The sequence below is a fragment of the Pongo abelii genome, chromosome 10 (genome assembly GCF_028885655.2).
Source record: "Pongo abelii isolate AG06213 chromosome 10, NHGRI_mPonAbe1-v2.0_pri, whole genome shotgun sequence".
Classification (NCBI taxonomy): Eukaryota; Metazoa; Chordata; class Mammalia; order Primates; family Hominidae; genus Pongo; species Pongo abelii.
The window spans coordinates 37,229,516-37,246,838 of NC_071995.2; the positions used below are offsets into that span (position 1 = coordinate 37,229,516).

The 17,323-nt window shown below is 34.9% G+C and overlaps 1 protein-coding gene across 3 annotated transcripts in view; it reads left to right on the forward strand.

Annotated features, from left to right (window-relative positions):
* The first annotated feature begins 1,200 nt into the window (after window positions 1–1,200).
* REDIC1 (regulator of DNA class I crossover intermediates 1) overlaps window positions 1,201–17,323 on the forward strand; it is a 94,905-nt gene continuing 78,782 nt past the window's right edge. The window contains exon 1 of one of the 3 annotated variants that reach the window (XM_002823103.5): window positions 1,201–1,377. In XM_002823103.5, the coding sequence (XP_002823149.2) occupies window positions 1,355–1,377 (23 nt within the window). In that variant the 5' untranslated portion in view covers window positions 1,201–1,354. The remainder of the gene's footprint in view (window positions 1,378–17,323) is intronic. The other 2 variants (XM_054527117.1, XM_054527118.1) reach the window with 2 other exon arrangements.

Genomic DNA, 17,323 nt, shown 5'->3' on the forward strand with positions numbered 1-17,323 from the left:
AAGTCTAATATTCTCGGAAATGCTGAATTCACTTAGTCTAATTCAATTTTAGATACACCTTGGTGAATTTTGTCATAAAAAACAGGATTTTTGTGATTAAACAAGATATCTACCCTGGGACATAATGCTATTCTAAGTACTATTTTCCAATGACCTAACAAAAAATCGATTATTATATATCAAATTGTGAAATCTTCCCCAAGTTATATTCTGGAAAAAAAAATGGCAATTTAAAAAAATGTAATTTGTGCATTTATTTGGAAGAAGAGATGCCTAGTTTCTAACCAAAATAATATAGGACAGTTTGTAAGATAATTGTTTTGTAAGGATATACAAACTTAATACAGAAACAAATAGCATAATTCAATTTTTGTTTGGAGATTTTCTTTCAGTAAGGATTTTAACATCTTTGGACCTTTACATCTAATTAAGTTTTGATCAAGCTCTTTTCTTTTCTTTCTTTCTTTCTTTTTTTTTTTTTATGAGACAGAGTCTGCTCTGTGGCTCAGGCTGGAGTTTCTCGACTCACTGCAACCTCTGCCCTCCTGGGTTGAAGCAATTCTCCTGCCTCAGCCTCCTGAGTAGCTGGGACTACAGGCGCGTCCCACCACGTCCGACTAATTTTTTGTATTTTTAGTAGAAACGGGGTTTCACCGTGTTAGCCAGGATGGTCTTGATCTGCTGACCTCGTGATCTGCCCACCTTGGCCTTCCAAAGTGCTGGGATTACAGGGGTGAGCCACCGCGCCCTGCCTGATTAAGCTCTCTTAGCAACTCAATGCACAGAATGGTAACTTACTACAGTGCTATGTTTCTTATAAACACCTGTTTACGGAGTATTAAAACTGCACATGAAGGATATTTAAGGAATTTGGGTATGGGGTAATAAATGAGAAGGGAAACATCATTTTTAGGGTTAGCGATCCTTAACTGTGTCCTTGCCTTCTTTTTCTTTCTCAAGTCTGGTCTCTGACTCGAAAAAGATATCAAAGACCTGTCAGAACTAGATAAAATTATGATGGAGATGTTTTGAAACACTAATCCTGTGGCCTCTGTCAGATATTTAGGCTTCCATTGATTTAGGCCTGCCTTGCCTCAGCGATTAAAACGTTGTCAGCCAGGCCGGCTGCTTTGCCACAGCGTCCCCTTGCGGCCCTGTCGGGACCGGAAGGAACACGCAGAAGCCGCAGAGGCTGTTGGGAGGTTGGGCCTCAGGCGGTGGACCAGAAGGAGCTTACTCGGGCTCTGACGCTGTCAGGAGGCTCTGGGGGATCCTGCTGAAGCTGCGATTTGGCGCAGAGCTGAGATGTCTGAGCTCTAGACACAGGGACCTCAGTGTCAAAAGATTTGGGAAGATGAATTGGGTCGGGGGGTCCCGGTAAGTTGTGCAGCTGGAGTTTGAGACTGGGACATTCATTCCTACGACACCTCTTTCTAGTTCTTGGCGGAGAGGTCACAGCCTTAGCTGGAAAGAACTTGGTAGGAAAGGGTCTTTTTATTGTTATCCAAATCGGGTTGGAGACTCTAGAACCATATCTCTACTCCTAAAACAAAAGTAACTCAGCTTCTTCCCACTCACTGCCTTTACAAAGGCTTCACCTGTGGGGGCCGCTGTGAGTAACCTTCCCTGCTGCCCCTCCTCGCCTTCTCCATGTCCTATGCCCTGTAATGAGGCATAGAGTCCTATGTACTCTAATGAGGCCTTTTAGCACCTGAGCCCTCCCCTACTGCCTTCTTTCCGTGTCTTCACCTCTTTTAGGTTCTTCTGAGTTGATATATAGTCTTTGCATGAATTTGGAAATTGTGAAACAGCCCAGTCCCAGCTGCACTTAAATCAATGGCAGGGCAGCAGTATCACCATATATCCAAATTATAGTTTGTATTTTAAAGGGAAGTAAAGTGAACCGTTTTTACTTGAATAACTTGACCGAATTTGCCATTTATTTTGTATTTAGGATTGATCACATAAAGCGTGATAGATTGAAAATTTAGTTTTATATAACCTATTCATTGTTATTGACCTTAAAGTCCAGCTGGGTGGAAATCATGTGGGCCTGTAATTTCATTTGATCAAAATTCTTGATGAGAAGAATTGTTTTGATTGAAACAAGAAGCCATTACATGTAATTTTTTTGTCACAAGTAGACCCAGGACAGTAATTATATGGTTAGATTATAATGCGTTTAAATTCTAAAGAATTTATCGGAGGAAAGACAGCTTTTGTATTCACTAAGTATCGTAGCTATGCCTGATAATTTTAGCATGCACTTTTATCCTGTTGAATATGCTAGCATTGTATTTTAGAAATTTACCTGAATTACTTCTGGCTAGTGTTCTGGCAGCAGACTTGTACTTTGGAGAAAAGTGAAAATTTACTTACAGGCTTCAACAGGATTTAGTTGATACATGCTTATAATGTGATGTTTTTGAATTTAGTATTCTTTAAGATATTAAATAGGATTATATGAGATAATTTTACAAATGCTTAGCACTATTAAAATGTAGATGTTGCTATTATTCTGTCACATATCACAAACTTCTATGGCTATTTTGGGAGTAATATTTTAGTTGCTACTGGGAGGATGCAAAAACAATACACTGCAGGAAACATGTAATCTAGGATTGTGTTTCTGAAAATGAGGTGTACTGCAGCACCTGGAGGTGCAGCATCTGGAGATATTAGGTACCAGGGGGTTTAAGAAACATGGTTACATCTCCCCGAAGCATCAGTTTTAATCAGAGATTAGGAGAAAATATGTGTTTAAATTTATACAAACGTCAAAGTCAAAATAAAATATAGAGACAAATCTCTAAATTTAACGTTTTATTTGGAAATGGCAGAATTGCAATTCAGGGCATACACAAAGTATGTCTTTGGTATGTCTGAAGAACAAAAAAAGAGTAATGTTACATATGGTTTTGAAAGAAAGTTCATTGACAGTAGTAAAGTTGTGAGAAGCTGGCAAGCTTTCATTGGTGGATGATGGTGGTAGTTAAAATGACCTCCTGGAAGGTCATTATAGTAGTTATTTGGTATGACTGGTCCTAGGCAGTTTCAGCAGCTTGGCTTGCAGAGAATCACGTTTTTGGAGCAATGCTATGTGTCCTGCGTGCTTTTGCCTCCTGGCATCTCAACTCTGATGTGGTTGGACATCACAAGAATGACTCAATTTGTGTGATCAACTTTCACACAAACATGGTTGCATTGTAGAGTGAAATGAAAAACTCTTGTGAAATGTTCAGATAAACTGCAATTTTAAATAAATTTTATGTGGAGGGATAGGCTTCTTAGGGTAAAGCCCCAGATTGGTAATAAAAAAAAATGGGTATCTCCATTTTCTACTTTCAGAACAGGCAAGGGTACACAAGATTAGTTGATCTTGGCACTCATAGTATCCTAAAGGGCCTCAATCTGAACTAGTGCTTTTAGTAACTAGTGGCAGCTGATTGGAGCTAATGGAATAGAAATTTTAATCTTTATCCCAAACCATCCTGGACTTCTTTTTACCCCCCTCCATTGTTAGGGATGTTTTTGGCTGAACATTTTAAGAAAAGCTGTTAGGAACTTAAAATATAGACAAGTGAAGTGATTGGAGAGCAATTCCTTCAGAACAATTCCAGAGCCTTCAACAGAAAGTAATTCAGCAAATATATTTTTTACCTGACTACCTGTTTAGGGAATTGGTAAGCTGTACAGGGGGATTCAGAAAAGAAAAATACATCTAGTCCACAAAAAGAACCTATGAGAGAAAGTAGAGATTAAAATTAGGTAAATCACTATAATAATAGATTTTTAAATAGTACTTAATATTGTCACAAGCACTGTTCTAAGTGCTTCTTATTCATTTGCTCTTAAAAATGTATGATTTATATACAAATATTATTCCCATTTTACTGATGGGGAAACTGAAGCATAGTTAATTAATGTTAAGTGACTTGACTAGAGTCACCCAACTAGTAAATGGCAGAGTTAGGATTTGAGTCGAGTGTGCTTACCCTCCATCCTATGCTATATAGAAAGATGAGTGCCACAAATAAAGTAAATAAAAGTACCACAAAAAAGGGCTGTGGAAATTCAGAGAAATGAGAAACAGGAAGTTACACTAAGCCTTGAAGGACAGAAATAGTGCACAGAGCAAGCACCAAAAGGAAACAATCGAACACTGGTTCTTAAAAGTTAAAATGGAGGTGAAATAAATAATTGATCAAATTGGAGATCTAGGTTTCAGCAAGGCTTCTTAGGAAAGGGAAAGATGAGTTGGAAGGGAAGGTATTAAAGAACTTGAAAAATGTTTGCGATACTAGGTGAGTCTGCCTTAAGACAGTTAATAAAGGGCTCTCTATATACTTTTTCTCAAGTGAATGAATGAAGCAAATTTATGTTTTAGTAATAGCAACCAGATTGCATACACTAATTTGAAGTAGATTTTTCTTTTATATTATAGAAACCTGATATATTGAGTTTAATTGCAGAATCATTTGATAGCAATATCTTTACAGTTTTATAGTTGCAAAGATCTTTACAGCTTTTCTTATATAAACCAAACTGGGCATTTGACCCTTTGCTGCTCTTCAATTTAGGGACTTTGCCAGTCATACATAAAATGTCTTTTTGTAAAGGAAAGAGCCGGTGATTAGAAATAAGCTTCCCTTATTTTCCTTTTTTAGTTGCTTACTTAGTTTGGCTTTACTGTTTTGGTTTTGGCCATCTTTGCAAGATACCATAACAGTGCATTTCCAACCAAGGTCTCACTGAGGGCAAAGAGATTGATCTAAGAAAATAATTTACATGTATATGATAGTAGTTCCCAAGCTACTGTCTCTTTGAGACTTGCTAATTAATGATAATAGCAGGTTTTTCAATTTAATGGACTCTTTTTTCTTTTTTTCTGAAGTTATATCCTTGTTAAATTTTTTGATACTAAAATGCCCCCTTCTATTTTTAATCCTTTTTTGACAAAATTAAAATATCAATCTATTGTCAGTCCCACCACTTAAAAATTTTTTTTGGCTTATCTGGGAATTAGTGACCTACACCTCTCACATTTGTTTCATATTTGCTGGAAGGCACCACTGAGACCCTGTATTTTTCTAATCAGGTTGAAGTGCAGATTTGAGAGACAACATATGTAAGCATTGATTTGTTTTTAATTTTGAAAAGATCTTTTATTTTCTTGTTTATTAATGAGTAGTTTCACCAAATTCATACTTACTTCAGATATGAAGGTGGTAGTAAGAAAGGAGGAACATATAAGGAACATAGAAGACTTTGGTCTGCAAAATGCTATTCAGAATCAGATCAGCTATAGATCTATAAATATACCACTATACATGCAGTATAAGATTTTTTTAAATTAGGGAGGTTTATTTTTATAATTCAGATTGGAGAATCAATCAATGTCATAAGAAAGGCCTAGGCAAAGTTCTTTTGGAATTTAGGTGAAGGAGAGGTTACCATTTGTAAATGTAGGCCTAGACCTAGTTCATCTAAGCAAGATATTATTGAGTGCTATGTACCAAGCACTGTGCCGGGTGTAAGTACAAAGTAACTGAAATTTAGTCTTTTTCTATAAGGTTGCAGTGTATTGGGGAAGAAAAGTATGACTTGCCATTAAGTTAGAAAATATTTAATGTCAGAGGCCAAAATAGGATATAAAAAATAGATAATGTGAACCATAGTAGAACGTAGGATAGGTTTAGCTGAGAGTTTGGCTACTCAGAGGCAAGGACAAAAGAAGGTTCGATGGAGAAAAACAAAACAGAAAAGCATTACCTAAATAGTTGGAGATAACGTCTGCATATGTCTGCTTGACGGTGAGTTTGTAAGCTAGACAAAGAAGTTGAAAATTTATGTTATTGAGGAGTCATTCAAATTCAGAAGTCACATAGTGAAAATAGTATCTTATGACTATTAGTTTGTGGTGTTAGTGGTATTTAGGTTGGAGTATAGTGGGGAGAAACTCCAAGATAGTGATACCAGTTAGGATTCTGGTAGAAAACAAATATAATACTATTTTTCCATTTTCAGATATAACTTTATTCTTTAAACTCAATCCACACAAGTCCTAATTCATTTTGTATGGATCACAGGCTATGTAAATTTGGGTTAATTATTAAATTTTTCCATACAGGAGCAGATCCAGGTTGTATAGAGCCCTGTTTGTGGAAAAAGAATACAAAATTTTGACTACAAAATTAGATACAGGGCCTTGGAAGACGCACATTCAGGTGAAGGAACAAGAAGCTTAAGCTTAATTAGCGTTACAGTAAAGTAGCCTCTGTTTCTATGCTTCTCTATGTTTCTTTCTTCGTCTGTTAAATGTGGGTAATACTTAAACATACAGTGAACATCATCCTAGTTTGCCTGAAACGGTCAAGGTTTATGCCTGTGGTCCTAGTAGCATGCCCAGTTTAGCATTTGTCTCAGTGTTTGTCTTTTAACTAAATATAAACTACCATTAATAGTTCTGTTAAAATGAGCCCAGATAGATTCAATGAACATTCTTTTTTTTTTTAAACCCTCTGCCTGGTTCTATTAGTGTGTGAGCCATATGCGCAATGAAGAGAGTTCTCACTTTAACATGAGGTTAAATCTGAAAGACATCCAGTGGTAATCCAGCTCTCTTTTCCTGATACTTTCCAGATGGAAATTAACAAACAACTCCTTTTAAAGACAGCATGACAGGCCCTTGCTCATAAAATGGAAGTGTGCTGGAACATGAGAAGCTAGAGACAACTAACTTGCTAGGTAGGGTGGGAGAAGTATTTATTGCTGCTGTCTCTGCTGGCCACTTAGTGTACCAGCTAGTTACACGAATGCATGCTGAAGTCTGAGATTTGTATAGCTCCTATGCTTGGGTTGGGGTCAATAGGAGATGTGGGGAATTTTAGATTAGGAGTAAATGAAATGTTTGCAGAGAATAGAGGCTTATCAGTCCTGTCAGAGAGGATACAAAGAATAGTGTGAAGATTGTTGCTATAGTGGGTTTGTCAACAACTGTTTTTCTCATTGTTTGGTAATGCTTTTGCAATAAATCTTTTTGGGAGCAGAGAGCTCAAATAAAGGAAAAGTTAATGCATAATGAAAATTTGGCTACTGATATTTTGTTTTCCAAGGATGTTGGTGATGAACCTGTAAATCATGCACAAAATGTTTGCCAATATTTAGCATTCCCATGGTTATATTACTGACCACATGAAACTCTGAAGACACAAATCTACTGAAAAAGCATCAGAATTTAGTCTCAAATTCAGTAGTTATTTTGAGGAGATTATACCTGCAGATAACAATTTAACATATATAACTGTGGAAGGCCCAATTAATCTGTGAAGTATGAGTTTTCATTTACATCAAATGACTTCTAAATTAATTCCACTTATTTTGATTTAATTTTTTCTTGTGTATATTCAAAAATAAAAGTGATAGCTGTAAATGTGTCTTTTAATAGGAGAAATTCATAAACAGTTGAATGATGCCAATTTTATATCAGTGTCATCAATGCGGCAAACAGAAAATAAGCTAATTCCAATAAGTTTTCCATCTAATTCATGGAATCAAAAAAATTTCTTAAAAGTTCTTTCTGTCAAAGGTGAAACATCCAATATTATCATTAATGCAATTGTGAATTTACTTAAGTTCAACATTGAAGATAAAATTATTTCTGCAATTGTATGAATACAAATTTTGTGGACCATAGTATAATGGTTAAAATGGAGTGCTTACTAAATTAAGTAACCTGTGAAGCTGAGATATACTTGGAACTGGTTATGGTTTACATATATTATATAGTTGCATCAAAAGAAGCTTGATATTTTACCATATAGAAACTACAGTTGTCAAAACTTATGAATTATTCTATATATATTCAGTAATGTAACTGAACTATAGTATTTTGAGTAAAATTGATGTTGTATATAAAGGAATGCTTTAGTATGTTGTTATAAGCTTCTTCTCTTTGCTTCTTTTCATTAATTGAATTTCATGAACATTTGAGTCTTTGAATAATTACGTTATAAATTAATCTATGAGTCTTACAATGTTAATGAACATTTCTTTTTTTGAGGTGGAGTTTCGCTCTTGTTGCCCAGGCTGGAGTGCAATGGCGCGATCTCACCTCACTACAACCTCCACCTCCCAGGTTCAAGCGATTATCCTGCCTCAGCCTCCTGAGTAGCTGCGATTACAGGCACCTGCCACCATGCCCAGCTAATTTTTTGTATTTTTAGTAGAAATGGGGTTTTGCCATATTGGCCAGGCTGGTCTCAAACTCCTGACCTCAAGTGATCCACCCACCTTGGCCTCCCAAAGTGCTGGGATTACAGGCGTGAGCCACTGTGCCCGGCCTATTGAACATTTTTATAAGCAGGTACTCTACACTTCGATGGCATTTTGTTCAAAGACAGTTGGAAATTTTTATTTAAAACATTCCATGAATGGCCTGATCCAACTTTTGAAGCTCTTAGTAAATTATAATTATTGAATATAAGGCTTTTAAAATTTAATTCTGCACAAGATTTAATTTTGAAAATATGTTTTTGATATTCAGATATATTGGAATATTGTGACTGGTACAAAGGTTTTGATGGAGTGCCTACTTTTAATTGGTTAGTTTTTTTTTTCCTACAGGAACAGAATGTGATTGAAAGAGCCTACAGTTTTGTAGCATCTAAATTTAGATAAATATTTAAAAGAATCAAATATTGCTGCTTATTTGTCAAGTTTTATCTTGTAAAAAATAAGGTATAAATGGAATGACAAAGAGTACTTGTGAAAATATTTGGGCTAAATACTTATATACAAACAAAAATTGGATAGTATCTTCCATTTGGCAAAATTTGTTCTGAGCTTACCAGGTACTTCATTATCTGTAGAGAAAGTATTTTTTCAGTTAATGTGAATTACGCAGAGTGTTGATTGAAAGTTCAACAGTTTTAAATTTGTTAACGAAATGCAATTTTAAACATTGCAGGCAATTTTATGAAGAGAATTTAAATATAAGGAATCAATACTGAAAAACTGCTTTCTTCTGAAAACTATGAGTAACACATTGTTAGAGACATATAAAGTTACTTCATTCTAACAATGAAGTAACACATTGTTAGAGACATATGTGTTAGAGACACATACATGATAGCACATGTATACAATAAATATTTCTGCTTATACTTTTTGTTTAACCTTCTGATAACTGCTATAAAGAACTGTTTTTGCTTTAATGTTCCCATATTTACATATATATGTGTAAATATATATATATATAATGTTAACTTGAGAAATAAGTTTATTTATTTTTATTTTTTATTTTTTGAGATGGAATCTCTCTGTTGCCCAGGCTGGAGTGCACTGGTGCCATCTCGGCTCACTGCAACCTCCAACTCCCAGGTTCAAGTGATTCTCCTGCCTCAGCCTTCTGAGTAGCTGGGATTACAGGCACCCGACCACCACGCCTGGCTAATTTTTGTATTTTTAGTAGAGACAGGGTTTCACCATATTGGCCAGGCTGGTCTTGAACTCCTGACCTCAGGTGATCCTCCCACCTCGGCCTCCCAAAGTGCTGAGATTATAGGCATGAGCCACCTCACCCAGCCAGAAATAAGTTTATTTTTGAAAATAGTTTTTGTATAAAATATTTTAGAGATTGACAACATAATAAAACCAATATTTTTGTCCACAAATAACATTTTAAATGTGTATATATTTATATACACATATAAGTATATATGTATGTACACATGCATGTATATATACATTCACATTTGTACATACATACACAGTCACATGTTGCTTAGTGACAGGGTTACATTCTGAGAAATATACCATTAGACAATTTTGTTGCGTAAACATCATAGACTGTGCTTACAGAAACCTAGGGGGTCTAGTCTACTACACACCTATGCTATATGGTATAGTCTTTTGCTTCTAAGCTACAAACCTATACAGTATGTTACTGTACTGAATATTGTAGGTAATTATAACACAATAGTAAGTATTTATGTATCTAAACATATCTTAATATAGAAAAGATGCAGTAAAAATACCATATAAAAGATAAAAAATGGTACATCTATATAGGGTACTTACCATGAATGGAGCCTGCAGTACTGAAGTTGACCTGGGTGAGTCAGTGAGTGAATGGTGAGTGAATGTGAAGCATTAGGACATTACTGTATACTACTGTAGACTTTATAAACACTATACACTTAGGCTACACTAAATTTATTTCTAAAGATGTTTTTCTTTCTTTAGTAATAAATTAACCTTAAGCTACTGGAACATTTTTTACTTTATAAACTTTTTTTTAAAAATTTTATTATTATTATACTTTAAATTTTAGGGTACATGTACACAATGTGCAGGTTTGTTACAAATTCTTTTTAACTTTTTGACTCTTTCATAATAACACTTCGTTTAAAACACATTGAACAGCTGTACAAGACTATATCCTTAGTCTAAGTTTTTTCTATTTTTAATTTATTAAAACTTTTCAAACTTTTTTATTAAAAATGAAAACACAAATACACATATTAATCTAGGCTCACATGGTTAGGGATCATCAATCTCATTGTCTTCACCTCTACATCTTGTTCCATAGGAAGGTCTTCAGGGCAATAACATGCATGGAGCTACCATCTCCTATGATAACAATGCCTTCTCCTGGAACACCTTCTGAAGGGCCTGCCTGAGGCTGTTCTACAATTAACTATTTTTTTTAATAAGCAGAAGGACTATATGCTAAAATAAGTATAGTAATAGTAAATACATAAACCAGTAACACAGTCTTTGATCATCATTATCAAGTATTATGGGCTATAGATAATTGTATGTGCTATACTTTTATACCACTTACAGTACGGTAGGTTTATTTATACCAGGATCACCACAACATGTTAGTAATGTTTGCTACCATGTTACGACAACTAGGCAATCACTATATGATAGAAAGTTTTCAGCATCATTATACTCTTATGGGACCACTGTTGTATAAGTGGTCTGTCCTTGATGGAACCATCGTTACGCAGTGTGTGATTTTTTTACTCCTTGAAAGTTAACTGTAAGTGTTATAATAGTCTCAGTTCATTATCTACCCTTTTTCTTCTTGTCAGCAGTTACATTTTAAAAGATTTGTATTAAAAAGTTTGTTTTTTTGGTTCCATTTGAACTTTAAAGTAGTTTTTTCCAATTCTGTGAAGAAAGTCGGTGGTAGCTTGAGGGGGATAGCATTGAATGTATAAATTACTTTGGGCAGTATGACCGTTTTCACAATATTGATTCTTCCTATCCAGGAGCTTGGAATGTTCTTCCATTTGTTTGTGTCCTCTTTATTTCGTTGAGCAGTGGTTTGTAGTTCTCCTTGAAGAGGTCCTTCACATCCCTTGTAAGTTGGATTCCTAGATATTTTATTCTCTTTTTAGTAATTGTGAATGGGAGTTCACTCATGATTTGGCTCTCTGTTTGTCTATTATTGGTGTATAGGAATGCTTGTGATTTTTGCACATTGATTTTGTATCCTGAGACTTTGCTGAAGTTGCTTATCAGCTTAAGGAGATTTTGGGCTGAGACGATTGGGTTTTCAGCTAGAGGCATCACGCTGCCTGACCTCAAACTATACTACAAGGCTACAGTAACCAAAACAGCATAGTACTGGTACCAAAACAGATATATAGACCAATGGAACAGAACAGAGGCCTCAGAAATAACACCACACACATCTACAACCATCTGATCTTTGACAAACCTGACAAAAACAAGCAATGGGGAAAGGATTCCCTATTTAATAAATGATGCTGGGAAAACTGGCTAGCTATATGTAGAAAGCTGAAACTGGATCCCTTCCTTACACTGTATACTAAAATTAACTCAAGGTGGATTAAAGAATTAAATGTAAGACCTAACACCATAAAAACCCTAGAAGAACCTAGGCAATACCATTCAGGACATAGGCATAGGCAAAAACTTCATGACTAAAACACCAAAAGCAATGGCAACAAAAGCCAAAATAGACAAATGGGATCTAATTAAACTAAAGAGCTTCTGCACAGCAAAAGAAACTATCAGCAGTGTAAAACAGGCAACCTACAGAATGGGGGAAAATTTTTGCAATCTACCCATCAGGCAAAGGGCTAATATCCAGAATCTACAAAGAACTTAAACAAATTTACAAGAAAAAAAAAACCCCATCAAAAAGTGGGCAAAGGATATGAACAGACACTTCTAAAAGAAGACATTTATATACCCAACAGACACAACAGACATATGCAAAAATGCTAATCATTACTGGTCATCAGAGAAATGCAAATCAAAACCACAATGAGATACCATCTCATGCCAGTTAGAATGGTGATCATTAAAAAGTCGGGAAACAACAGATGCTGGGGAGGATGTGGAGAAATAGAAAACCTTTTACACTGTTGGTGGGAGTGTAAATTAGTTCAACCATTGTGGAAGACAGTGTGGCGATTCCTCAAGGATCTAGAACTAGAAATACCATTTGACCCAGCAATCCCATTACTGGGCATATACCCAAAGGATTATAAATCATTCTATGATAAAGACACATGCACACATATGTTTATTGTGGCACTATTCACAATAGCAAAGACTTGGAACCAACCCAAATGTCCATCAATGGTAGACTGAATTAAGAAAATGTGGCACATATACGCCATGGAATACTATGCAGCCATAGAAAAGGATGAATTTATGTCCTTTGCGGGGACTTGGATGAAGCTGGAAACCATCATTCTAAGCATACTATCCCAAGGACAGAAAACCAAACACCACATGTTCTCATTCATAGGTGGGAGTTGAACAATGAGAACACATGGACACAGGATAGGGAACATCACACACTGGGGCCTGTTGGTGGGTGGGGGGCTGGGGGAGGGATAGCATTAGGAGACATACTTAATGTAAATGACGAGTTGATGGGTGCAGCAAACCAACATGGCACGTGTATAGCTATGTAACAAACCTGCATGTTGTGCATATGTACCCTAGAACTTAAAGTATTTAAAAAAAAAGTTTGTTTTAGGGATGTAGAGGTTTTGTGGTATCTATAATATTGCTTATGGAAATTCAAATCCATGTCTAGCTACCTGTAAGACTATCAGGAATGTTTGTGTGGAAATCTTACGAAGTTTGTAGCTATAAAATTGGTTGCCAAATTGCATCTAAAAACCAGTTTAGTTATTTTGATGAAAATATGTTAAATGTTTCAGGACTATTTGTAAATTTTAGAGATAGTACTAATAGAACTATGAGTATATTCATTTTTTTTCTTCTTGAACTAGTGATAATGCAAATAGCTTGAAATATACTTCTGTGTTGGAGTGTCATTTGCATTCTGGCATGTCTTCCACTGTGTGACTCAGGAAATGGCTGTTCGTGTTTATGATTACAGCTTGTAGCTGTGGAACAGTGTTTTCTGTGTGAAAATACTGCAAGAATTCGGTCTCCAAGAACTTATTTTAATTAGGCTCTGTATTCTAAATATTAGATGAATTTTTGCTTTATTGGTTTAACGTTTTTCTCCTTAATACCCTTTTTTTGGTAGTTCATACTTATGTGAAAACTTTTTCTTTTGCATTATAAGAGAAGTTACTTAAAAGCTATAACATTCTAACATATATCATTACTATTCCTAACACATCAGGTCGACCTGCTTTAGTTTTGTGGAAAGCCAATGTAAGTACTTTTTCTAGGCTAGTTACTGTCTTGAATGTTAATAAGTCTACCAGCTAACAATGTCAGATTTTGATATTTTAGGTTAATATTAATTTCAGTGTCACGAGACCATAAAATACTGTTTTTCATTTGCTAATTATTGGGCTATTAATTTTCTTTAAATTTTCCACTTTTCATCAAATTTAAGATATTATTATAAGAGCTTAACAGTCTGGAGCAGTTTCTTTTGCATGATACAATGCCCTTAAGAAAACAAACTGATCAAGAAACTAAAAAGCAAAATAAAACAAAAGAAGCAAAAAAGAACAAGTTAATACTGACAGTGTATGGTGTTTATATGACACTCATGGTTTTTAATTCCTAATACAGTTTCAATATCTCTTGCATACTCCATGTAAAATGTACGTTAGCATTTTTTTAAACATTTCTTTGGCAACTTTATTGCATTTGTGTCTTTTTAATTTTTTTAAAAAAGAAAGTATTTCTTTAGCATTTTCCTTTAAACCTTTCCTTACTAGAAGTAATAGCAAGGAGCAGAAATGCCCTGATGTGTTTCTGTAATTAGCATGGTTGTTTTTCCCTCTCCCTCCTTTTTTCTCCTTTCTCTCCTTTCTCTTCCCTTCTCCCTCCCTACTCTCCTTTAACCCCTTTATACTTTTTTGTTTTTGATTGTTTTCTTTCTTAGCAAAGAATAATGTAACAAATATTTATATTACTACTATCTAAAATAGATAACTTGTGGAGGATTCTATGAAGAGGTTACGACCTACCAATTTTAAGTACAAAATGGTTTTGAATCAATACCTATTATAATGACAACTAATATTGTTCATTCAAACTTTCATTGAAAGAGATGATTGTACATATTTCTTTAAAAATTCATTTTCCAGAATAACATAGTAATTACTGTTTAAAAAAGATGAACCTCATTCCCACTTTCTAGCTCACTCTCAATCCTCTAGTAATTTAAATTTCAAGACAAAAATTAGAGAAACACATATTTTAGTTTGGTTGAGTGTTGTAGTACATAAGCCGAAGAATGTAAAACAACGTTGAAAGCTAAGTAGGGGCATGCTATGGAAGTCATATCCCTAAATGATAATTAGAGCTGTGTTTTAAAGCAATTACTTATGTAGTAAAATATATTGGAGAACATTTGCATAAAATCAAAGAGACCATTTACAATGTAATTATGACAGTTGACTACATACATAATACTGCAGTAGTCAGTGTGGAATGCTTTTAGCAATGACTACTAGGAATTCATTGGCAAGTCCTTTTAATTATGATTTATTTTTGTCATATATAAAGTTCCGGCTAGTTTCCCCTACTACTTAGGGAATATAGTCTCTTATTACTGTTGTCTTATTTTTATATTAGCCTAAGCAAACCACAAGAAGCAACTATTAAGGAGTACATATATCCTGACATAGCCAAATAAAAATGACTTTTGGATCATTACCTATTTTCATTTTATTGTAGCAGTGTAGTAGACATTTGTGTTCTTTGGCATACCAGTATCTGAGGCCCCTGTTTATGTGTGGTATATCTGTCTACCACCTTAGGAGTTTTGGTGATAGGCACAGGCTGCCTTCCTCTATAGAAGCTGAAAAAACAAACAAACAACAACAACAAAAAAACAAATAAACAAGCCTGGAGACTTGTTTCCCAGTCTGTTTTGCAGCTAGTGATACATGATCTAAGCTCAATTTTGGTGTTCTTGCCTTGTACATTGAATCAGGAGTTAGTGACTCAAGAAAATAGGGACTGCAGTGCATCTGTTTTTGTAGTAGGCAGTTGTAGGAGCTGCAGCAGGATTGAATTTTCAGGGACAGAGATGCCAGGGGAAGTGCTGTCCAGGAGTGGAAACGGTATAGTCAGCAGTATCCAGTATTCACCAGTGCCAGCAGTGGTATCCTTATGAGAATAATTGTTGCATGATTTTGGCCATATTCCCAAAACTGCCTAGACTTCCTTGTTCTTGCCATTTGACAAGCATGCCTTCTCAGCAGGTCTGTTAGGCTATCCATTTTTCTTTTAATAAATTTATTTTCTGTTTGAATCAGCCAAATATACTTTCTATTGCTTATAAGAATTCTGACTGATGCAGTCTTCTTCTTTAGTGCAAATAATTGAGAGTGACTATATTCGGGACAATATTTAGTTTATGTGGACATATCATTCTATTAATAACAGTGATAGCCTTAATAATAATAATCTAAAATGTTCTGTTTAAGAAATGACCTTTGACATATATGTCAGAATCCTTTTTCATTTTCACTGCAGTCTAGTGATTGCTAGGCTGATGTAGATATTGGTCTTAAATTCCTAATTCATTTTATTCTTAGGCACATAGGGATGGGCATTAAGTAGTATGTAGAATTTGGTGATAGCCATGAATGTCCTGGATAAGAGAAAATCAACCTGGAATAAAATCACACAATGCATACATATATGAACACTATATTTACTTTGATTTCTTTATTTTACTGAGCTCTATAACAGGGAAACTGCTTATACGATAAACATTTATTTTTGTTATCTCTTTTTAGTCTGGATTGCGTAATATTGCCAGCTCTGTTATACTTTTTATATTTCTGAACTTTGAAAAGTCACTTCACTTTCTGTGCATAAGCTTTGCGAGTTTTAAAATGATGGAGAATAAACTAATTTCTCAGGTCCTCCTTAGTCTTAGCAAATAAGTCGGTAAAATGAAAATTTTTTTCATTTTTTCTTTGTAAAGTTTGAATGGCAGCAGTACACTTATGATGCTGCATGCAGCAGAATATATAGGGTTCTTTGCTCAATGAGTTCAAATGGTCAATTAAGACATAGCTAATGAGTCAGCTGGACTCTAGCGAGTCCACCTTGAACGTGCCTGATCTCAGAAACTAAGTAGGGTTGGGCCTGGTTAGTTCTTGCATGGGGGAACAAAGTTAATGGGAAGTATATTAAAGAACATATTCAATAAGTAGCAAAGTCTGGGGTATTCAGTAATTGTCATTGGTAAAGTTTATGAAAATCACTGGGAAAAATGAACAACTTTGTATATTCTCAGTTGACATACTTGAAAGGCAGTTTTGGCTAAGAACTCCAATATTAGACAACCTGGATTTGAATTTTGCCTCTACCGCTTATAAGCAGTGTGATCTTGGGGAAGTTACTTAACGTCTTTGCCTTAGTTTCCTCATCAGTAAAGTGGGTACAGAAATAGAACCTACCTTACAGAGTTGCCATGGAATTAAATGAGCTTATACATGTAAAGTGTCTGAAGTATCTAGAGTGGTGGAAGATATATGCTATTTAGTATTAGTTATTATTATTTTGATATTAGATATTATACAGTTAAGACACAGTGTCATTTTACTTATTCTTACATAAATCTTGAATTTGAGACCATAGTGTTATGCATGTCTAAAAGTTATGTAAATCTGGTAATACTGTCATGAATATTTTATAGTGTTCCACTGTTATTAATAGAACAAATATCTTATAACCATTAAATACTGCACTATCATTGGTCTTCAGTGCTGTATTTGGCTCAAGGATTATAGATACAAAGCACATCCAGAACTATTAGGTTTTTTTTTTTTTAAAAGAAGATGCTATTGTCTGAATTTTTGTCTTTCCCCCAAGTTCA